The following is a 26,209-nucleotide window of genomic DNA, read 5'->3' as shown; positions in this document are numbered from 1 at the left end:
CGTTCGACACAAAACGGATAAAACAAGCACTGGTCAACCCGGAGTATGTATAATGTGCCTGAATGGGCTGTCCATATTCAAATGAGAAGATAGGTGGGCTAGCAATATTCACCCAGCATTCGTCCGAACTCGTACAGGCAGCCAAGATAGGTGCAATACCACGACGATAACTTACACGACAGTATTACGGAAGAGTGAGTGAGTTTAGTTTTACGCCGCCTTAAGCAATATTCCATCAATATCACGACGAGGGACGCCAGAAATGGGCTTCAGACACTGAACCCACGTGGGGATCGAACCCGGTTTAACCACCAGACTACCCACCGCCCCCAGTAGGATGCAGGGGTCCATTAAACATTGGAACAGGGTGGTTGAAATGAACGCCATAGCTAATCCTGTGACCCGAACGCATGTGATGTCGCTTAGGCTATCAACCACAAGTTTACAAGCCCGAACAACAGCACCCAGCAAACCTGATAGTTATATTACTGGTGTTGACGTAAAATTACATTCACTCACTCGTTCCTCTCAAAGCTAGCTGCAGCTGAGAATGAAATTCAATCCTGAAATTTTAGTAACAGTAATATTTGTCCGTGTTCCCATATACGTTACATACATACAACAGTCCACACTAAATCCCTTACATCAGTAGGCGGTGCACATTTAATATCCTATCCCTGACCTACATTTGAAAGTCCATTCAGCAATGGTAAGACATGCTGTCTGTTCGTGTACATGAACGCATGAATGAGGACTTATCTGCGACGTGAATGAATCAGTTCCCCAAGTCTCTTGTGAAAGGACGAGATCAGGAATCTTGCATAATTTCAGCCATTGCTTTATCGACGAGAATGGAAGTTTGATCTAACTTTTTTTTTCTTACCATGAAATTAATCAAACCGCAGTGGCGTTCGTATTCTAGGTGCTTTTCTTTGGTTGACGCCAGCCAGAAATAAGTTAAACCTGTTTCTGAAGCATGAGCAATGATCAATGATATGACGAGAACGTGCTGTGAATGAGTGAGTTTAGTTTTACGCCGCTTTTCGCAATATTCCGGCCATATCACGGCGGGTGACGCCAGGAATGGACACCACACATTGCACCCATGGGCGTAATCGAACCCGGGTCCTCGGCGTGACAAGCGAACGCTTTAGCCACTAAGCTACCCCATTGCCCCGACGTTCTATAAGCCCCGCCCCGTTTAACATGTGTCACATGGATACATGACGTTTATTTCAATTTAAACACCCTCACTGTCTTGCTATTTTACTGGATTTGCTGTTATACGCCACACCCTAGCTTTTCTCCAGCCATGTGACATCGATCTGTAAATAATCAAATCTGGATCTGACAAACTAGTGATTGATGTCATGAGCATCGATCTACGTCAATGGGGATGTGACGACATGCAACCAAGTCGACGAGATCTAACTACCACCCATCCAAATGACCACATTTCAGGGTGGTGGATCGCCTAAGAGATTACTACAGATTCAACACTGTGGAGGATTATTACTGCTTAACATCTTAAAACTATAATCGCCTGTCTCCAGAATTGAATACTTTAAACAGAAATATAACCTGATTAGTGTGAGGAAAGTCACAATGTTGATAGTTTTTCAAAGAGTAATCAAAGTTTATTTACATAAACTGAAATTTATAAAAACGTTTTTGCATTAAGAATATCCGAGGATAGGTGAAGCCAGGGCTGGAATTCTCTAGCTCCCCGACGGCATGTACATTGTACTCACAATTAAATACATTGCGTTTTTGTGACCCAACAGCAAGTCCTTTTAAAGGCTGCTCAACTCTTTCAATCCACATAAGACTGTGTACAGCAATGCATTCTCACCAGCGGGGTAAACACTTCACACAAAGCTCCTAACTCAAACTGAAAATGTCAACTCAATGTCACCATACTGAGAAGACCTGAACAGGTACTATCTCCAACAGAGTTATCTCCCTTGACCCAGTCGTTGCGACCGGATCAATAACGATGATTGATTGCTGTCAATATATGTCACGCGCTGATCAATATCTAGCATACTGTAGATGTCACAACAAATGGAGGTGTTATCTGCGCGAATTTGTTGTGATCGGTCCTGGTAAACAATAAAAATGACACACTATCTCTCCACATGTCAAACAGCACTCTTTGTGTCAGTACTATCTTTGAAGGTCCTTCTTGATAAATCGTTTGAACGGACGAAAAATGTGTTATGAATTGATTACCAGTTAGCCATAGCGACAAAGAAGTGTCCTAACTTCTCGGAGTGTATTTCTGTTCTACAAACGTTCCGTTGTTTTAACCATGCCTGTGATTGGTTCTTGATACTGCGATCTAAACATGCTGACATTATTTTTCAAACCAGCAAGTTCATTAAAATACATAGTTTACTCTGATACGAAACCCGCTCCTTAGTATCAGAGATTTTCATGTAAGAAATCCAAAAGAAAAATTGTTGCCGAGCTTTCGGTCTGTTCAAGGGAAGTGACCACAGGTCCAACGACGTCCTTTCATAATTCTTCAGGCATCGTTCGTCATGAAGAGTAACGTCCCTTAGCTAAACAAGGAAACGCTTATCCTGGATTCGACACTGAGGCTTACCCAGTTCATGACCCTTAGTCTATCAGATCGTTAGTTTGGTGGTAAAACAATCAAAGATTATTCACATCGGGTTTCCTCTCCTATAAAACCAATGGGTTTGAGACCTTGAACCCGATCTCTCACCTACCTGTCTATCAACCTAATGGTACAGGCCAGATTTAACGCACCGAGAGAACTGAACGATCTACATCTCTCAATACAGGTACTCGACCGCCTCCGTGGTGTAGTGGTTAGAGCGTCCGCCCAGAGAGCGGAAGGTCGCAGGTTCCATCCCCGACCGCGTCATACCAAAAGACGGTAAAATATGGTACTTGTTGGTCCCTGCCTGGCGCTCGGCATTAATGGGTACAACAAGGACTGGTCGGCTCGGAGTCAGTATACTGTGTCTGAGTGGGGTATTCATGCTTCACTGCGGCATGGTATCTCAGTGAGCTGGCACTATAAAACCAGCTTAAGTCTGGGCTAGTACAAGCAGCCGCACATACACATACACACGCATGCACTTCGTCATATGAGCGAAATATTCTCAAGCACGACGTTAAACCCAATTTCACTTCACCTCACCTCAATACAGGTACTCACAATGAAACGCGGCATCATCAAATAGCCGATACCTCACACTCCCCATTCCAGTATTTTTCATAAAGATTGAACTCATAAAACAGTAGATAATGAGGGATTAGGTAATGGTAAAACTCAGCTTTCTCTAAACATCATTATTATCCTGTTTTTAATCAAAATAGCACGATACGTGATTTTATATTTAGCCGAATTGACCGACAGTGATTGGACATGGCCCCAGTGCGTATCAGTTCTGTTGTAAAGTCACTGCGTGAGTTGTATTTCATAAATCGACCGCTTACATATGACTGAAACATTGTCGAGAGCGGCGTTAAACAACAAATTAACAAAATACGCTACTAGAGGCGCGGTACTTTAACCGGGGTTTCTAGCAATCATGCTGGTCGTTGCCAGACAGTGTAATGGTCAGACCTGTGGTTGATTGCGTCATCATACCCCCTTTCCACCACAGGCCCTCGTGTCTTTGCGAGGATTAGAGATTTTTTTAAATATATACAAAAATTTGAGATGGCCCACGACTCGAAATGCTTCACTGTATAATACATTATGTATAGTACTGAGAAGCATTTCGAGTCGGGGGTCATCTCAAAAACAATATTTTTTAAATCATTAATCCTCGGAAAGACACGAGGGCCTGTGCTTTCCACTGCTTTGAATAGTTGCTCCAGTGACGATTCCGGGTCAGAATATGGGGCTTCCAGTTGGAGAAAATGGTCACAGTCGGCCAGTCGGTATTTGATGGTATGTCGCTGTTGCTTAACTCGGCAGTTTTCCAGTTATATGAGGGCGGTCTGTGAATAATCTAGTCTGGACCAGACATTCCAGTGATTAACATCATAAACATCGATCTACGCAATCTTGATAAATCCCGTTAGTCGCCTCTTACAAGCATGGGTTGCTGAAGACCAAATTCTAACCTGGATCTTAACTGGTAGATTGCGAGATGTAATGCACTTAATATATATAACTGGTCTGTCTGGTCGGCGATTTACAGGTCGGCGTCAAACAGCATTAATGTTGCTGAACGTTGCTTTAAACAACAAACAAACACAATAATTTAACCATTGACCTACTGATATAACATGATAGTACGTTTATCATCTGTACCAATGCCGCTATACCTCATGACATTCTACTGCAAGCCCCTAGGCAGTCTTCAATGCCGCTGTTGTATGAATAAATGAAAATAGGTACCGGTACAATATTTGATATCAATGTGTCAATGTCTTGACAAAAGTGCAAATCGATTTTATTAACTATTCATAAACGTACTATTACCAACTCACGACTCGAGTTGGTATATTATAGAACAGCCAACGTATCAAGACGTCCCGTTTAGTTGGTGAACATACCCTTCCGGTTTTATAGAACGGTTTATATCGAACATACCTTCCGGTTTTATATCGAACATACCCTTCCAAGATATCGTCCTTCCGGTTTATTACCTGTGAACATACGGTTTATATCGAACATACCCTTCCGGTTTATATCATGAAAGTTTACCCTTCATTTGTCTGTTTCACCTCCGTTCACCATTACGCTGCCACGAGGTGATAAAACTAAAACTACTGTTCATCTCGACCTTGAATAAACTGTCTTCAGCTAAATTATTCAGAGATGAAAAAGGTCTATCGTTATCTCTGGTTCAACAGAGGACGCAATGTCGACTTCTTTGTCAAAGACATAAGTGATAACAACGAATAGGCCACCCCAATGATATAGGTATTACGAAATTGTAATAAGTGGAATCCCCGGAAAAATTACTGCCAAAATAAGCCCCGGGAAAAATTGCGACCATTCACGAAATCAATTTACTGGTTTTTAATCCTTAAAAGCTCATATAAATGTACTTAGACAAACAAATTCGTTATAAAACTGTGGGACTAATTAGGCTATTTACAAGAGCTACCTATACACTAAAATAAATGGCTTAAAAGAAACCTACAAACACATGCGATCATTAACTGTTAATTATCATGAAGTCATCAAAAGGAAATAAATACCCACGCACGAAGTAGTTTACACTTTGTAACGCTAAAACCACATTTCCTCAACAAATAAACACATGAACCGAAGGGCGACACATCTCCACGATAAACCTTGGACGTACGGTCTATGTATAGTTAGTGAAAATAACAAGCATCCCGCCCAAATGACGGCCTCAAAGGAAGACCGAGTGTAAGTCAACGCGACTTGAATTGATGTTGCCGTTGACGGATCCGGACAACGTGTTAATTGTAAGCCGGAATAGAAACTCTATAATTAGGGACCAAGGCTGAACACGAACCTTTTTGGCTGTGGTGTTTTAAATTGTGTCTATGACAGAAGGATCGCGGCTTTTATGGTTGGTGCCTTTGTGGAGTGGTGCTGGTTTAGCATTGCAGGTCACACAATGTCAGTTGTTAACAGCCTGCCTCAGTGCTCCAGCTATGTCACGACGGTGGGTGTATACTCGAGTCTGGACTGGATGATCTAGTGATTGATATTATGAGCATCCATCTGTGCAATTAGGATACGTAGACATTCATCAACCAAGTAAGTGAGCTTGACCAACCGATCACGTTAGTCGACAAGCATGGACTGCTGAAGGTCAGTTCTGACCAGGATCTTCATAGAGAAGAAACGTGGGTTGTTGGCGAACGATTCTAACCCCGAACTTCACTGGTGACAAGCATGGGTGGCTTCAGGCCAGTTCCAACCAGGATCTTCATAGTAGAGAAATGTGGGTTGTTGGCGAACGATTCTAACCCCGAACTTCACTGGTGACAAGCATGGGTGGCTTAAGGCCAGTTCCAACCAGGATCTTCATAGAGTAAAAACGTGGGTTGTTTGGCGAACGATTCTAACCCCGAACTTCACTGGTGACAAGCATGGGTGGCTTAAGGCCAGTTCCAACCAGGATCTTCATAGAGAAGAAACGTGGGTTGTTGGCGAACGATTCTAACCCCGAACTTCACTGGTGACAAGCATGGGTGGCTTAAGGCCAGTTCCAACCAGGATCTTCATAGAGAAGAAACGTGGGTTGTTGGCGAACGATTCTAACCCCGAACTTCACTGGGGACAAGCATGGGTGGCTTCAGGCCAGTTCCAACCAGGATCTTCATAGAGGAGAAACGTGGGTTGTTGGCGATTCTAAACGATTCTAACCCCGAACTTCACTGGTGACAAGCATGGGTGGCTTCAGGCCAGTTCCAACCAGGATCTTCATAGTGGAGAAATGTGGGTTATGAAAGGACAATTCTAACCGACTCTGCATGGGAGACAAACATGGCTCGTTGAAGACCTATTTCAACCCAGATCCGCTAGGGGCTGCGTTTTCAGGGTTTTCTGGAGCACTCTTTGAAATATCTTGTACCCTCAAGACAGGAAACCATGTTTCAATACCCGATATTGTTAGGTTTTTCAGGTTCTAATATTCTAGGAAATGTTTTGTTTTGTTAAAGAGCTCCTCTTTCATATTTATACAACATATATTTACATACAACATACAGCCTACTTAAATCTGTGGGAGGTCTTAAGAGGACGAGAATACGAACATGTTTGTTTACATTTTGTCAGTAATCAAAACATTTTGGTTAAGTTCATTGGTCTAAGTTGTCTCCCTTGGGTCAATGTCATTTTGTAATATGAACAGAGAGTGCATTTCACCCGGTCGATGTTCAAAAGCCAAACAGTAAGCTAATCTTGATATGAGCTTCCATACAGCAAAAACCTTGTGAGGCCGGACTCTTTCAGTCTGACACCTCTCCTTCTGGACGAGTCTATCAGAGAACATCTACATTCATACTCATAGGGGTGGTGGGGTAGCATAGTGGTCAAAGCGTTCGCTCGTCACGCCGAAGACCCGGGTTCGATTCCCCACATGGGTACGCTGAAATATTGCTAAAAGCGGCGTAAAACTAAACTCACCCTATAGTCTGAAAACGTGGGTGACTGTCGGCGGTGGTGTGTGTGTGTGTGTGTGTGTGTGTGTGTGTGTGAGAGAGAGAGAGAGAGAGAGAGAGAGAGAGAGAGAGAGAGAGAGAGAGAGAGAGAGAGAGAGAGAGAGAGAGAGAGAGAGAGAGAGAGAGAGAGAGGAGGTTGTTACCTGGGATTCATTGAACCTCGACTTTCCCCATTCATACTTCAGCACAAAACAGCTCTCAACTGCCCAATACTTATCTCACCGTGTGTATTCCTGGATAGAATAGCTCAGCACTAACCCATACCTTGTTCCCCAGGGGTAGATAGACAAGTACGTTTGTAATGGATCTATTAAGCACCTTAATAGATTACGGAATACCTGCGGTCCATTCATTATTTCGACTCTCCAGGTATAAATAAAGTAACGCTGGCTGTGTCGGGTTTAAATCTTGGAAACAAATCGGCAATTAAAATAAGCTGAAAAAGAACATAAACACTATCTATTTAGAGCCGGCTGAAAACTTGATAGGATCTTCACCCCAATAAATTTCTAAAATCCAGGTTACGCCATCTCTTAGGGTCAAACCCCAGGCACGTTGGGCGACTCGAACGAGCACCTTGCAGCCCTGTTGTATGTGGGCACATTTATACAGACTTAGACCAAACAAACATGCCCGTGTGGAAGCCTCCACTTCTGTAATATTTAAAACTAGATTTAAATAATCCAGCTGTCATATCTAACATGTAGAGTTTATCTCAAGGTCAAATGTAGACTAATGCTTAGTCTCTGAATAGATAATATATAATTTTGATAGTAACAAACAAACCTATTATAAATTGAAAAGGAGCCCCAGGGGAGACCAGAGATTCAGAGGAAATCTAGACTTGCTTTATTTAGGGCTTTTGCACTGCAAATAGGGCTTGGCAGTAAGGAAAATAATGTGGTTCAGGGACTGCGAGACAGACTAGGTCAAATAGTACTAGCGACAAATTGTCAGTTTGGCTGTACGAATGAATGAATGTACCTGTGTAAGGATTATAAGAAGCAAACAATCGAAATGGTTTATAAAACGAACAACCAAAATAGACACGCATAAATTATTTACTACGTCTACAAAATGGTTTTCATGTATGAGAAGATTAAGAATACATTTTTTTTATTTCGCGGGTTCTTGGGCATGCAGTAACGTCCCTTAGACACGCAAGGATCTGCACCTGCTACTGGTAAACGTTTTATAGACCCGCATCTCTTCTAGATCACCTGCCATGAAGCTGACACCCTTGATATAACTGGAATAGTATTCAACCCAATTCACTCACTCACTCACACACTGGATATATATTGCATTTGGGATAAGGTTTGGCTGTTAAAAATTGTTTAATTTATCACTCCACTGAATTGTATCCTGAAAGCTTAAGAAGTAATCAATAAATATGTTGTGTTGTATTTTTTTCTTTAAATTAGTTGTTCGAAGTAACAGACATTGGAACTGAGGAAAAAAGTTAGAAATAATATTTGTCCTTTAGACCTCTCAAATGTCACTGTTTGAACATTGTAGAGAACTGGCAAGACGCAAAACTGTTAATCCATTAAAAATTCATTCAGGCATGAAGTGACCTTTCAGCATTGCCTGTCCGATTGTCCTGAATTGACAGGTCATCAATTATTTACCTGTATGTAGCAGATTTAATGAGACTGATGATGTTTATGGTTCTCGATGATAGACAGAAGGATGACAGTGGCACAGGGTAATGAGACTTAAAATACTTTTCATTGGTCTTCCTAATGCACGCCCACAGTTGCTATGAATAACACACATCAAACACCACAATCATTACATCAAATACGATGTATAACCGGACCACAGTGACACCGGGTGGTAAAAAATGAAATAATAATGAACCGTATGGAAATATCGACAGTATCGCTTTACATGACGTCATAGCGGGAGTGACGTCATGTAGCCGAGGTTATTTCAGGCCTATGGCGAAAATGACATTTATTTTTATTCCTGGTGGCATTTTCGATATATTTATACACTCAGAGATATTATTCTTTTATATGTCAGGTCAAATAATGCATTCTTAAAACAAAGTTTGTAGGTGTTGTCATTCAATGAATTATCTTTCGGAATCGCAATAATTAATAGCAACCACCTGTTTATGACGTAGTGCAGTGTTTGCAGATACGTTTGTTCACCCACACATCAGGAAAAAACAGTTATATCCAAGAAAGCCCATGCAAGTCTAGAAAATGTGGCACGTCTTGATTACCACAGTTTCTGAAAACGAAGAAAGTCTCTGGGCTCCTTTTCATTATATTTTATGATATTTTTTATGAACAGTTTTTTTCTGTAAAATATGTTCATTTCAGAGACTAGATGTTAGTCTAATCGAGAAACAACGTCTAAGCTAATACCAACACTCCGTGCAACGGTGTGTAGAACAAATAGTCATCACATTGATGTAAGCAGCTTATTATAAAGTACGTGCCAGGGAAGCTCATAAGCATGTTTATTGCATGGTGGTACCAGGTTTATCGTAATGGCTTATGGCATCTTTATTATACCGTATATTATATAAAAATTAAACAAACTATCGCAGATTAGAAGCCCGCCATTGTTTTAAGTCATGGGCCACGATTGGTGAACATGTTGGATCTGTTATCATTGTATTTACAGTATATTCATGGCGTTAGACTTAGTGGCCTTGTGGATAATGTGTCAGATAGGAAGGAGGAAGGCCATGGTTCGACCAAAAGACGTTAAAAAGTGGTACTTGTTGTTGCCCTGTCTGGCGTCCAGCACTAGGGGATAAACACGGACTGATCCTCTCGAATTTAGTATACTGTGTCTGAGTGTTAATCTGCGGCGTGGGATCTCAGTGGGCTAGCTCAGTGAACTACTGCAGTTCAAGAAGTCAGTCACGCAAGTGTATATACAAGTGCAATAATTAGCGCCATCGTTTAGCCTGTGTTGGGTCGGAAGTAGGCCTACATGTAGGTAGCTGACCCAGCACATACCTGTCCCTAGCCTCGATATTGCTGCGATTTTGTGCGCAGCGGCGTAAAGCAACACTCATTCTCAAATTCTTAAACTGAACATAGAAAACGTACGGTCAGGTTGTGGCATATATCACGTCCAAATTCAACTTTCAATGTGGATATCAGATGGAAAATACATCTGTGGCGCTCGCCATATAATATTTCGTTTCGAGTTTTGTCTTCCAGAGAGCCCTTATTCAAAGTTCACTTTCAATACTAAAGTCTTGGTGAATGATACAGTGATACAGTTAATCCTACAGTGCAAAAAGGTTGACTTCCCAAACGGTATGAACCATAAATAAGTAGGTACCTACCTACCTACCCAGGGGCGGATACAGCTTTTTGAGAAGGGGGACGGGGTGGTCACACTATTGAGAAAAGGAGAAAAGGAGGGATGCATGTGTGTGCATGGATCCGCCTATGCTCCCCCACCCCACGAATAAATAAATAAATAAATAAATACGTTTTCTCATCAGTTTTCCTTCACTGTACTAGCAGGCAGCGGTTTGAAGCTACCCTGTGGCGAGCTAAAGAAAAGTGAGAGGAAGCGATGTCTTCTTGTCACAGGAGCCCCACACAGCCAGAACTGATGATTCATTCCGTCCAATTTCTTTTTCCAGACTGAAGGTTATTCGTATCAGTTTTCCGAAATCAAATTAGTTCAAATTTCAATTATTTCAACGGCTTCCCGCGGTGCGATTCCCCAGCAATAATCTACAAGACACTAGCGTTAGTTGCTTCCGTTACAAGACATTCAGGTTACAGTGCTTGACGTACAACACAAGCTATACTTAACAATTTGTGGTTATATTTGTAGCCAGTGACAGCCTGCTTTGTTCTAAAAGAAACACATTGATCTACATAAGGAATATGAGAGTATATATAAATGTACCAGTTTGATAACACTGTAAAAGTTAAAATGATGGAACGTTTGATGAGAATAACAAAATACAACGGAAACAAATACGATAAAATGGAAATGTTTCTTCTGTGAAACTATTCATACATGCTGGTTGATGGAAATGAAACAAAAACGAAATGTTTTTCGATGATGTTTATATGTGGATTTCATAGTTGTGTGTTGGACCTGAAACTTAATGTGTGGACATCTATTTTCAGGGTACTGATATTTTGATAACGTTTGTAATAGTCTGGTCAAATCTAAGTTTACATTTTCTTTTGATTGGCATTTGAGAAGAGATTCCATAATCGGTGATTCATCCGAATTCAACATGTTTCTTGTATTTCGCAACTCCTTAAGGCATATTATGGGACTTTGTGAGTTTGGTTATACGCTGTTTAAACATTTCAGCGTTCAACATCAGCTACAAGTTTAATTCGTAGTGAAAATATCATTTATAACACATAGGTAACTTGTAGGTTTTTTATAAACCCAAAGCACACCCGGAAGGTTTTCTTCTTCAATGAGGTGAGGTGAGGTGAAATAGGGTTTAACGTCGTGCTTGAGAATATTTCGCTCATATGACGACGTGCATGCCGACCAGTCCTTGTTGTACCCATTAATGCCGAGCGCCAGGCAGGGACCAACAAGTACCATATTTTAACGTCTTTTGGTATGACGCGGTCGGGGATCGAACCCGCGACCTTCCGCTCTCCGGGCGGACGCTCTAACCACTACACCACGGAGGCGGTCTTCTTCTTCAAGGAAGAAGTATATCGATGCTCATGATATCTATCACTAGATTGTCTGATCAAGTGTCGATTACTTGCAGACCGAGGTCACATACATATAGCAGGAATTATGAGTGAGTGAGTGAGTTTAATTTTACGCCGCTTTTAGCAATATTCCAGTAATATCACAGAGGGGCACACCAGAAACGGGCTTCACGTTGTACCCAGGTGGGGAATCAAACCTGGGACTTCGGCATGACGACCGAACGCTTTGCCCACTAGGCTACCCCATTTCCCCTTGCAGGAATAACGTTGCATGTACCGTTAAAACGAACATACAATCCTAGCAAGGATAAAGTGGTAAAACGTTTGAAACTTTCAAAATGTCGGTTTAATGATGCTGCTGTATATTTGGATTGCATGCAAAGACCTCATGTCATCAGTTTTCAGTCATACAAATCTTCCAAAGAGACCCGTGAAGATCCGGGGTAGAACAGGTCTTCAGCAACCCATTCTTGTCATAAAAGGCGACTATGCTTGTCGTAAAAGGCGACTAACGGGATCGGGTGGTCAGGCTCACTCACTCACTCCAAAGAAATTCATCTTCTGACATAGATTCAGGAAGGCGGAAGTTTAACACAACACACAAGGTAGTAACACATTTGTCAGAACACATTATATACATAATAATTAATTAACATTTACGCATGGTAATGTACATTGCATATCGCCTAGTTATGACGTCTAATGCTGACCGGATCTTTCAACCAGACACGATGAACAATGACGTCACAGGCGCGCTCACCTTGCAACACAGCACCCCACCTAGTCACGTGATGGTCGATCTCAGCTGTGACCACGGCTCGCGCTCTTAACATACATTTGACATACCAAGCATTCTAGTTTTAGAACAAAAAACTAAGCAGTGACAAGGACTGTCAGATTAAAGGTCCGATTGCATTAAAGAGATATGTGCTAATTGTATTGTATACGTACAGGAGTGACCGACACACACGGAGGTATTTCCGTGCATGTTATGAGCTGATTTTAGCAGTTCTGAGGAGATAATGTGTATTTTTAGTTTCAATGACAAAAACCCCACCCTGAATTCCTTTCAGTTAAGTTCAGATTTGCATTTTTAAACCTTTGTCCCGAAAAAAGATCGCCCACAAAAATATTTATGGTTAACCGGACAGGAAGGAATGCAGTCTATTTTTAACCTATTGTCATTCATGTATAATTCTGCTTTATGCGTAGGCACATCTACATGTAGCGTATGCACGAAAACATGGGTTCAAATGACATTGTATAAATTCTGTCAAAAAATAGACCACCCCCACAATAGTTGGCTTGCCACGGAATGTCGCGCTGTGAATGGATAATCCAGGGTCAAACAAACTGCTGAGGCGTGAGGTATACGTAGGTTGTAACTTGGGGGATTGATATCTGCATCGTTACTACCCGGATACTGGGGAATGTCTCACTGTATCCTGGAGGTATTATACACTATTATATATACCCGTATATTACCCACGTGGTCCAATATATACCATGGATCCATACGAAACGCACTTCTTTGTTTCGACTTCACACGAGCTACAGTATTGTTGAAAGGTTGGTTGGTTGGTTTGTTGGTTGGTTGGTTGATTGACGCCGCACTCAGCAATATTCCAGTTATATGGCGGCGGTCTGTAAATAATCAGGACCAGCCAATCCAGTGATCAACAGCATGAGCATCGATCGGTATATGTGATAACCAAGTCAGCGAGCCTGACCACCCGATCCCGTTAGTCGTATTTTACAAGCATGAGTTACTGAAGACCAAAACGATGGGACACTCAAGTAAGAAGAATAAACTGTATGAATTGAAACCAACAATTGGTTATACCTTCTTGGGTTGTCAGTCAAGACGTGATGAGGTAATTCTGCGACGATGTCGTATTGGCCACAGTCGATTTACTCATGACTATCTGCTGAAAACGGTTGGGGATGGACCCCCAATGTGTGTCTCTTGCGATGAGGTTTTCACCATCAAGCATATTCTGCTTGAATGCGTGGACTTATCGTCTGCAAGGGACTCACATTATGATGCAACAAACCTAAAAGATCTGTTCTCCCGCGTGAGCGCTCATCTGATAGTGAACTACCTGAGAGAAGTTGATCTGTATCATAAATTATAACTGTGAAATGTAACTATCATAAATTGTAACTGTGAAATGTGACAAACAAATTGCCTGCCTTTAAATTTGATGCTATGACTTTTCTGCTTTTAAATGACAATGTAATGAATATATGTTTTTGAAATAAAACTCATTCCGAGTATGTACTTACAATGTTTATTAATGCAAACTTGTTCTCGTCACTATATGGCTGGAATAATGCCGATGTGACGCAAAACCCAACTCAACTCAACTACTGAAGACCAATTCTAATCCGGATCTTCACGGGTCCATTGTTGAAAGGCAAGTGGGTGAAGTGAATTTCACGAGGGTTTCAATCATATCAAATTATGCCCACCCACCACCAACCCAGCCAGAAAAGGTATTCCTATACATGGAAATAGCGGGGACGGATAGTTCAATCAGCAAAGGCGGCGCAATTAGCTGTGCAGAGCTACGTCCCTTGTGCCCTCTATACATGGAAATACGGGGACGGGTGGTTCAGTCATCAATGGCGGCGCAATTAGCTGTGCAGAGTTACGTCCCTTGTGCAGGCCAGAAACTTCCGATTGTGTGTTCGCAGGTTCGAAGCGATTTTTGTTACTATGTTTTTCAGCTGGTGGTTTTCACCAAAGCAGTAAAGTGAGACTTGCATCAGAGATGTGTCATTTGCTTGATAACAGTGATTCTAAACAGATACATAGTATATGTATAAACTGCCCATCAAAAGTTTAGACTCACTAGTGTAAATGTAGCCACTTACTTTTGTCAATTGTTTTAAGCTAGCTAGATTTTGCAAAATATTCCATACTGTTTACACATGAACTGATGTATTGTAAAACAAATTCGTAACGTTGAAAAGATTACTGTCATGAGTTCATTAAATGATGAACTTGAGTGAAAATTGGCGAATTATTAACAAAGCATTACACAAAAACGCAGCTGTTCACATGCACGATATTTGCACATGCTTTCAGCAATTTGATGCATGATCCTCTTGCAGTACATCAGAATAAAGTTTGTAGTTGGTTCCCCCAAGTTAGTGGAGAATTCATCTTCTATGTAACCATATATATGCATAACATATAGTGAATGCTTTAAGTGCATCTAAGCTTATGATGGGTAGTATATAAGCACCTCACTTGAAATGTCTACCTACAACATAAGCCTCATTTAGAGTTAAGAGACACATCCCACGGTTCCCTCTGTAAAAGTCTTACAAGGACACAGCATGTTTTTCCAGGTGGTTGCAAGTTGAAGGTCGTTTCATGTGAAAGACAGGTCCAGAGGTAGTTGTCAATAGGGTTGTCAGATACATACTGTCAAGGCACACTTACGAATCTGAATGTTATCGATCTCTGTTTCCGTGATATGGCCTTGTCACGAAGTAATCCATATCAGTAGGTGTCTTCTGTTGGTTATTTCAATATGAAACGCCGTGCAAAAGAAAACATCCACTATAAACCTGAATCAGATGCACACACGTTACCATGCTTGATTAAGATAAAAACACAACTGTGTTTACATATTACATATACATCTAACCATATCCTCTTTGTGTCATTTGTGGGGCGGTGGGGTAGCCTAGTGGTTAAAGCGTTCGCTCGTCAAGCCGAAGGCCCCGGTTTGATTCCCAACATGGGTACAATGTGTGAAGCCCGCCGTGATATTGCTGGGATATTGCTAAAGCGGCGTAAAACCAGTCAGTCAGGTTGTTTCATTTTTAGGGACCATCAAACATGGACACTTTCTTTTGACCGGTAGTGTATGATAAACTATGGTTGTCATTTTGTCCAGGTGTGTATGTGTTTTGCAGGTACAGTGGTTTCGATTGGTTTTAGTTTTCATTCACATGTGAGGCTGCAAACATTTCCCTCCAAGTACTCAAATCAAGTACAAAATCAATAAGGTTCCCATTAATGATTAACGCCATACTCCCGTAGCTTACGCTGACAGTCTGTGTGAGAACCGGTTTGCTGAATTGCCGTTTCTTCACACCTGAACATACACACCACCGTCAATAGATCAGCACATACAACAGTTGGGATACAAGGCACCCAGGAGAGTCGGTATATTTGCATTGAAACCAAGAACCGTTTAACCGAAAGAAGTACAATCGGAGCTCCCAAGCTGTCATACACTACATTAGCCATTTTCTATGTCTGCTTCATTTACATATGCTTCCACCAATTGGGGCCCTTGTGATGTATAGTTAGCTATATGGTATTGCTAGTAATACTAGTATAGTATTACTATAAATTCCCCATACATTACAAGGGCCCCAATTCGGCATACGTATGGATTACTTACCTGTGTCATTTGCGCGCGCGTGTGTGTATCCTACACTCTTACAAATGTGGAAATGTGGAAATGTTTAAACTTCATATTAGTTCTGTTGTTTCACCAATAAGCTCTTTCAGGAATATTGTAACAACGTCCTGTCTACCTTGGCACTGACCGCCTCCGTGGTGTAGTGGTTAGAGCGTCCGCCCGGAGAGCGGAAGGTCGCGGGTTCAATCCCCGACCGCGTCATACCAAAAGACGTTAAAATATGGTACTTGTTGGTCCCTGCCTGGCGCTTGGCATTCATGGGTACAACAAGGACTGGTCGGCTCGGAGTCAGTATAATGTGGCTGAGTGGGATATTCATGCTTCACTGCGGCATGGTATCTCAGTGGGCTAGCACTATAAAACCAGCTTAAGTCTGGGCTAGTACAAGCAGCTGCACATACACATACACACGCATGCACGTCGTCATATGAGCGAAATATTCTCGAGCACGACGTTAAACCCGATTTCACCTCACCTCACCTATCTTGGCACTGGGTTCGTTATGTATTATGTAGAAGACATATTACAGTAACGCACGCCCCAGTAAATATACACCGAGTGTCCTTTTGAAAGCTTTCTGAAAGCAGTGGCGAGAGTGGTGGAAGTACTACAGTCGATATTACCTCCATGAGGCAGTAGTGAAGCGGTGGAAGTGTAAAAGTCGTTTTTTCCTCCATGAGGCAGTGTTGAGAGCTATGGAAGCATGCGGCAGTGTTGAGAGCGGCGAACGTATAAAAGTCGTTATCACCTCCATGCAGCAGTGTTGAGAGCGGCGAACGTATAAAAGTCGTTATCACCTCCATGCGGCAGTAGTGAGAGCGGCGAACGTATAAAAGTCGTTATCACCTCCATGCGGCAGTGTTGAGAGCGGCGAACGTATAAAAGTCGTTATTACCTCCATGCAGCAGTGTTGAGAGCGGCGAACGTATAAAAGTCGTTATAACGCCCATGATGCAGTAGTGAGAGCGGTGAAAGTATAAAAGTCGTTATTACCTCTATGAGGCAGTGTTGAGAGCGGTTGACGCAATAATTCTGCATTAACTGCAGCGTTAAGTGCGATACAAGCATAAGAGTCGTTATTACCTCCATGAGACAGTGTTGGATGCGGCGAACGTATAAAGTCGTTATTACCTCCATGAGGCAGTGTTGAGAGCGGCGAACGTATAAAGTCGTTATTACCTCCATGCAGCAGTGTTGAGAGCGGCGAACGTATAAAAGTCGTTATTACGCCCATGAGGCAGTAGTGAGAGCGGTGAAAGCATAAAGTCGTTATTACCTCTATGAGGGTGTTGAGAGCGGTTGATGCATGAAGGGGCATTAGCTGCAGCGTTAATGCCTTCATAAGAGTCGTTATTACCTCCAAGAGACAGTGTTGGATGTATAACATTAGGGGCATTGAAGTCGGTAATACCTTCACGAGGCAGTGTGGGATGCATTAGGGGCATTGAATTTGGTAATACCTTCACGAGGCAGTGTGGGATGCATTAGAAGCATTAAACTAGGTATTACCTTCACGAGGCAGTGTGGGATGCATTAGAAGCATTAAACTAGGTATTACCTTCACGAGGCAGTTTAAGATGCATTAGAAGCATTAAAGTAGGTATTACCTTCACGAGGCAGTGTGATATGCACTAGAAGCATTAAAGTAGGTATTACCTTCACGAGGCAGTGTGGGATGCATTAGAAGCATTAAAGTAGGTATTACCTTCACGAGGCAGTGTGATATGCACTAGAAGCATTAAAGTAGGTATTACCTTCACGAAGCAGTGTGATATGCACTAGAAGCATTAAAGTAGGTATTACCTTCACGAAGCAGTGTGATATGCACTAGAAGCATAACATTCGTATATATTCGTGTACGCACAATCGCATTTGCTTGTGGAGACTCGGCGTCCTCCACAATATTGCCGACACTAACATCACTCATGATGCTGCTACTACATCTACCGAGCAACATCTTCGCCTGATAAGTTAGTGTTTGGACATTCAATGTCGGTGCGACAGCACTAGGTCTATATGCCACACGTATATTCTCACAGCCAGACATCTCACAGCCATCAGGTGGAGATTAGCCAGTCTTAACGAGGGGCAATATTATTGACAAGATATTTCATCAAACGAGGTTTCCAAGACATACGTGATGGAGAGTGTTCGTGAAATTAATTGGAATATATTTATGTATTGACAATCATTAAGGCGTTGTTGACGTGTTGAAATCGCGGTGGCTTTAACGACTTCGGCTAATGTGGTGTTCTGTGACGACGATAATGATTTCTCAAGAAGAGACCGCGAGATGACGGTACTTCGCACATGAGGATGATCCATAGATTAAAACAATTCATCAAGTCGGGGGCTACATGTCAGTGTTGGTGGAATGGAAACATGCTAATGGTGTTCACTGTTATAACATCAGTGTGACTTGCATCGACAAAAGGTGTTGAGACACAAAATCGATAACTATGAATTATGAACTATATGTCTCCCTTGTTATATGCTATAGTACATTGTCCCGTGAAGATCAAGGTTACAAATGATCTTCAGCAACCCCTGGTTGTCGTAAAAGGCGACTAACGGGATCGGGTGGTCAGGTTCGCTGACCTGGTTGACACATGTCGTCGTATCCCAATTGCTTAGATCGATGCTCATGCTGTTGATCACTGAATTGTCTGGTCCAGACTCGATTATTTACAGACCCCCGTGATACAGCTGGATTATTGCTGAGGGTGGCGTAAAACTAAACTCGCTTATTCACTATATCATACAGCAGCTTGTGTCAGTAAAACTGTCTGTGTCTGTGTCAAGACCCTACTGTAAATGTCATCCATGTGATATTGTATATTGGCTTGTGTCTGTCAGACCGTCTGTGTCAGAGTCAGGGCCTCAAAATTAATGCTATTAGTTACTTGGTGTTTTGAAAGGGTGTACGGGACTTTATTACCTTTAAGATAAAAATTTCTGATTTGTCGATAGCCAAAGCATACCAAACCATGTAGGATTTGCCAGAGTTGGCGTATACAATTATGAGTATAAACAGAATAATATAATTGTTGTCATAATTACTTATTTGTTTGTGTCAATAAATATATTAAAATATAAAATGTTTCTGTATTTCACTTGTGGTTTAACAAAACCTCAAATTCGATAATTTTTATCATAAACTAAGCAATCCCGAGTTATCTCCCTTTCTGACAGTTCGGGAAAAAATCATGGCGAAACGTTTTGCGTCTCTTTCTGCCGATAATTGAATGTTGTTGTTTAAAGATAAGCTAAGTCAAAAGATCTTAAGGGTAATGAAAGATCTTAAGCGTCTTACAGGTAATAAATTCGTCAGGAAATACGGAATTTAAAAGCGTAGCTTATCTTTAAAGAACAACATTCACCTTTCGGCAGAATGAGACGCAGAACGTTTCGCCATGATTTTTCCTGAACGGTTTAAACTCTGTCAAATAAGATGTTCTTCGTGTAACTTTGCAGATTAGTCTGCTGGTGTCTGTCAACTGCCTATCAGTAGCTCAATGCCCCTGGATCCTCCGTTTAACATTCTCTGTCTGTTTGTGTCTGTAAGTGTCCCTGTTCGTTTCCCACAGTTACACTGCAAAAAAAGGCTTGTAAATCTCTTGTAAAGATGAGATTTACAAGACATTTACATTTTTGTAAAGATGAAGTTTACAAGATATTTTTGCAATTTTGTAAATGTGATATTTACAAATTGTATTATTTTTTGTAAAATCACCATTTGTTTCTTGTGTTAAACGATGCGTGTCTTCTAAACATATGGCTACCACTGTCGTATGTGGATCTGACTGTCGGTTTCATCGATATCCCTGATAATATTAGAGTCAGAATTCCTCCCAGAATGTCTTCCTTGTTCTATCCATATATGGCGCGAGATGATGGTACATCGGCTGACAATCTACCGAGTGACCATAGTTTCCTGACTTAAGGAAATCATGTCTCTTTCTCTGTCTTAACAGCTCGACCACACCGGTTCATTCATGGCATCTAACATGCAATTGTGAAAATGAATTTATTTCATTTTCTCTCAAAGTTAACAGATTTGTATTGATATTTGATACACCCCGAGGGCATGTCGTAAACGACATATGCTCTGTGTCAAAAACCGGACACAGAGCTTAAATCAATTAACTTCAACGATCACAAATTGTTTAAATTGCACGCTTCCCCTTAAGCAAATCAACGATTGATTGTTTTTAGAAGGTGATTTCTTTCTGTACATTATTTATTCTGGAGAGTATTTAAAAGGCATTTGATGTCGCTGAGGAGGATAGACTATGTCTGTGATATTGTATCAATAAAATACCAGACAACAAAGACCCTGGAATCTAAATATCAGATTCGGCTGTTTGCAAATACTGAGCTACATTGTTGATTAAAACTTACTCTCTTGATTGAAAGAATTTGAAAATTGTGATTTACTTCAGACGAATCAATATTGGTGATATGGAAATTAACATGTTAGCATGAGACAAGAGTGAGTGAGTGAGTTTTTGTTTTACACCGCAATATTCCAGGTATATGGCGGCGGTCTGTAAATAACCGAGTCTGGACCAGACAATCTAGTGATCAACATCATGAGCATCGATCTAAGAAATTGGGATACGATGACATGTGTCAACCAAGTCAGCGAACCTGACCACCCGATCCCGTTAGTCGCCTTTTACGACAAGCATGGGTTACTGGGGACCAATTCTAACCGGGTTTTAAATCTTACGGGTTTAGGACCAGTGAGTGAGCGAAGAATATTATAGCCATATCAGATGTTTCAATGTTTGATGTAACCGAGAATATTCAGGAAACAAAAAATTAATAATGTTCAGAAACCGGACTTTTTCGGCATTGCCGAGATCGGATTGTTTTCAAAGGTCGTCGTTATTAAAAGCGAGTAAATATTTATTAACGGCCAGCGAATTTATTAACACCATGTAGACGCCGTGCATAACGTTGATATCTCATATGAGAAGAACCCTGTACACGTGGTAGTTGTTTAACGTACAATGCAACCTACACAGAGTGAGTGAGTGAATGAGTTTAGTTTTACGCCGCTTTTAGCAATATTCCAGCAATATCACGGCGTGGGACACCAGAAATGAGCTTCACATATTGTACCCATGTGGGGAATCGAACCCGGGTTCGGCGTGACGAACGAACGCTTTAACCACTACGCTACCCCACCGCCCCCCTACACAGAGAATAACCCACTCGAGGTGCAGCTGCATTCTCCAAGTAAGGTTTTTTAGAAATATATAGATAACTACCCTCGCCGTCTTTTTCTCAACAGCCTTGTGGTTAAAGCGTTCGCTCGTCACGCAGAAGACCCCAGTTCGATTCCCCACATGGATATAATGTGTGAGTGAGTGACTTTAGTTTTACGCCGCACTCAGCAATATTCTAGCTATATACATACATATGTCAACCAAGTTAGCGAGCCTGACCCGATATGGCTGATGCCGATGTGACGTTAGTCGCCTCTCACTACGAGCCAAGCGATCCCGTTCGTCGCTCTTACGACAAGCATAGTCGCCTTTTGTGGCAAGCATGAGTTGCTGAAGACCTATTCTACCCGGATCTTCACGGGTCTATAACGTGTGAAGCCCATTTCATGTGTCCTCCGCTGTGGTATTGCTGGAATATTGCTAAATGGAAACAATACTCACTCACACACTCACTCACTCACTCACTATTTCTCAAATTAGCGCAATTTAAAAGAAAAAGATGTATCATTGTGATCAGCAGTAGTTTTGTTGTTGTATGATCGAATCACCAATGCTCGTTCTGAAACATTATCAATGAACCGAGAATCGCTGAGAATGTTTTGGAAAATACGCAAACGTCAAAGTGAAGTTTCAGCCATATTACATAGTGTTTATAAAATCACGTCACATGTATGTCGGTTACGTTTCGTCCGTAAAATTCAACACCATCTTCCTTACATGAATCCCTGAATTCTCATACAGTTAAAAATAAACTGACAAATGGACTTTGTCACCAATACGAAGTGTTTCAGTGAAATCTAACGAAATATATCGAAGATATGAGTTGCCGCGCTGTGAAAGAATACTTGTTTGAAATGTATACAAAGCCAATCTCAGATTTTACACTGTGTATCCGTTCGCCTACTTGTTGCATACAATTGCTCATTAGTTTTAGAACATGCATGGGAAAGGTATCGTAGCAAGCGATAGTTAAATAAAATAGGTGTATGCCAATGATTTTCTAGATTCATCAAAACATATTAATATTTTTTGAAAGCATGACGCCATAACTGACGCAAACTCACGCACAACGATGACGGTACTTCTCTTAATTTCTGACTATTTCCCTTGGTCACAATGAAAACAAAAAGAAAATAACAACCAGCAGACTGTCAGAAGTTTCGGACTACTTACATGTCACATTTATGCATATACGTTGCTTCTGAAACAACGAAAAGGTCCTTTGAAAACTCGTGTCAGTGAACACGCCATTTTGCAAAAGTCGCTTCCCGATAGTGATGTCATACGGACGTCAACATTGTTATACATATTTGGTATTTTCATTGAGGCGAGGTTATGAATGAAAATACACACGACCAATCCGTCCTGCTGCTTACATTTTCTGTTCTTATGCTTCTTCGTACTTTCACGAACTTTTTTTTCACGTGATTGATATCAGTATTATTATCTTTGATTTGGGACTAGACAGGAAACCAGTTTAAACTTTAAACGTACTGCTATACAGCTTCAGCCGCAGACACAATAGTGATGTCATTTGATAATGATGACGTCACGATGGCGTCACAACAAAACATTTTGAGGCTGACATATATATTAGGAGAGATCACGTGATCTCATCCAAGCGATATCTCATTTGAATGCCAGTTTGGGATAATACACAATTCTGTTAAAAACCAAACAAACAATGTGGAAACTGAAGGAAATGTATGTTTCAATCAGTAAGTGAAACATTTTGAAACTATGGGAGTTGTTGGCGCAAAAGAAACATACATGCACATGCAATCTCAAAAGCACATGTTGTCGACTGTTATTGGGATATTGGCAGCTTGTAAAGATTGCTTAATGTCATTAAGTGGCTAGCAGTCTGCAGTGCATTTGAATAACTACTTGACGGCATTCTGCGATTTGAACATCATAGACATGGCGATCGATACCTGTGCTTAGAACAGCCAACTCCGTTAAGTACTTAAGTATTGCAACATCATGTTTAAAGAACAAATGCATCGTTTACTAATACCATGGGGTGAATTTTGCAAGTGTTTTATTTATTCTCTTAAATACCAGAAACGATACCGTAATAGGATTAGAATGTCAATTATATGTAATTAACAGAAATATAGAGTTTTTCAATTTTCGATCAGCACATAAAAGGAACATTCGACATCATTTGACTGTTGTTTTACTCAGGGGCGGATACAGCATTTTTAGAAAGGAGGGGTGCACTACTACTGAGAAAAGGAGGGGTGCACATTTCATTTTCACCCGAGTTTCAATGGTCATTTAACAAACTTTCAGCACAAAAAGGGTGGGGTGGGGTGCGCACCCCTGCACTCCCCCTCTGAATCCGCCTATATTACTAGCATTACTTTCATGACTCCCTTAAACATTTAATTTTTTTCAGTTCTATAAAGAATCTGTCAAGTGTTAACATAAATATTTAGAAAACATTTATTACAATGGAAGCTGCTTGAATGCCAGCTAACAACATTCTTTTTTTTAAACTTCCCACCTTTCTGATCGACCACAAACGACATCTGACTTTTAAACGTGATATCAACACCGGTTCGGGAATCAAGCGACGGTTTAACGTCTAGTCATGTTTAACAAATATGTGCATCAGCGAAGAACACAACACTTACGTGGATCGAGAACCTCAATACGTATATCGTCAATTCCACTCGAACTGTCGCCCATTGTAATGAAGTATTCCCGCTTCCACAATGCTACATTCCTGACAACTGGTATTCAAAAGAGTTCCAACTGACACGGTTCTCGGTCGACACGTGGACTGGTTTGGTGACCAGTAAACATCACCGACGACGTGACAGGCTGACGTAGTCGTTCAGGATGGCAGTTGCCTCTCCGTTGAATGTCGGGCAGGACACACCAACCACAAGCTGCGCTACACCGCGCAAGGCAAACATATCTCGGAGCTACCATTTATTGATTTTATTCAAGATCTAATGGTTTCCGACAATACATCTTTCAAACCATTCTTGTATATTCACCGGGACCTGATTTTATTGGCTTTAATTTCTTCAATTCAGTGCTCACATATCCCGAATTTTTATGCAGTCCATATTTCTTAATGCGTAGTTCTCAATGTTGAAATTGCGAAATACACAACAGAACACGATGAGCTGTTGTGGAGTTGATTTGTCTTACAGTTAATCTGATGGATTAAATCAAAATCTGCTTAAGGGTGAACTATACACATACAATACAAGTAGCGACGACCCATCAGCATTGGCGAGGTCATCAGAGTTGAAACCAGGAACAGTGGACTGAATAATACATGTAAGTAAGATTTGTGGAAGTTACGAGGCATCACAAAGCTATGAAGCAGACGACACTCGATATGCTCTCTACTTGCGGCAAGTATGAAATGAATATATCACATAAATCTTACGATTATTGGTAAAATAACTACCAGTAGATACAATAATCCTCTAGACTGACAGCATACACTTTATTTACCGACATTCCCCGGAATGATTAAAACGGTAGATTATACGCAATATGTAAGGAAACACGATCTGCATTTTTGAGGTGAGGTGAGGTGAAATTGGGTTTAACCTCGTGCTTGAGAATATTTCACTCATATGACGACGTGCATGCATGTGTATGTGTATGTGCGGCTGCTTGTACTAACCCAGACTGAAGCTGGTTTTATAGTGCTAGCCCACTGAGATACCATGCGGCAGTGAAGCATGGATACCCCGCTCAGACACATTATACTGACTCCGAGCCGACCAGTCCTTGATGTACCAATTAATGCCGAGCGCCAGGCAGGAACCAACAAGTACCATATTTTAACGTCTTTTGGTTTGACGCGATCGGGGATCGAACCCGCGACCTTCCGCTCTCCGAGCGGACGCTCTAACCACTACACCACGGAGACGGTCTCTGAATTTTTGACACAAGCAGGGACACAGTACTCTGTCCAAGCATGGATGTATTTTATGATCATTTCTGTGAAAGAGTACTTTTTTTACACTACAGTTACTGAGTGTGAAGGAAAGAGTGATTTTTGTGTGGTTTTCCGCCTTTTTTTAGCATTGTAACACCTGTTATATTTGGGATTACACTTTCTAAATGAAGCACACATTCTAGTACTTTTCTTGGGTGGAGTCCCCATGCGGGATTCGAACCCAGACTCTCAGGCACCTTATCCCCAGCACATAAAGTCAAACGTCTAACCCACTCAGCCATCGGGCTTCCACAAAAGCATTTTAGCATTGTTCAAGCAAAATTACCTCTGGGGACACTAGCATGGGCTTCACACATTGTGCCCACGAAGGGAATCGAACCAGGGTCTTCAGGGTGACGAGCAAACACTTAATCAACTAGGCTACTGTCCTACCGTGAACATGTCATGACCAAATGGAAGTCGTAATGTTGTACAGTTTGTTCACAAGAACCGAATGTTTGAAACTGTTAAGTATGCTTTAAGATGGTTTGGGCGGTTCGTTGTGCACCTCGCGTCCAGCGCCTACCCTCTCACACGCTCTGGAATGCATAGAGTTATAGGACAGCAGAGGTATTACAGGAAACACCTTCTGAAACGATGTTACTTAATCTTCAGTTCGAAATTATCAACCCGTTGGTATTCTGTTGCAGATACCCATGTTCTAAGAACAGATATGGTGACGAAAACCTGGTAGACTGTGAAAAATGGTATCCCGACGGGGACAGGCGAAATCATTATTTCTTCAGT

General features: G+C 41.4%; 1 protein-coding gene across 1 annotated transcript in view; it reads right to left on the bottom strand.

Annotated features, from left to right (window-relative positions):
- The window catches only part of LOC124283410 (pro-neuregulin-2, membrane-bound isoform-like), a 145,336-nt gene extending 120,987 nt beyond the window's left edge, over positions 1-24,349 (bottom strand). Inside the window, exon 1 of the mRNA XM_046719465.1 lies at positions 24,132-24,349. Within this exon, the coding sequence (XP_046575421.1) occupies positions 24,132-24,186 (55 nt within the window). The 5' untranslated portion in view covers positions 24,187-24,349. The remainder of the gene's footprint in view (positions 1-24,131) is intronic.
- Positions 24,350-26,209: the final 1,860 nt, after the last annotated feature.

Source organism: Haliotis rubra, unplaced genomic scaffold, assembly GCF_003918875.1.
Source record: "Haliotis rubra isolate DU_JTF1 unplaced genomic scaffold, ASM391887v1 Scf315, whole genome shotgun sequence".
NCBI classification, from domain to species: Eukaryota; Metazoa; Mollusca; class Gastropoda; order Lepetellida; family Haliotidae; genus Haliotis; species Haliotis rubra.
This window is presented reverse-complemented; position numbering and strand designations above follow the sequence as displayed.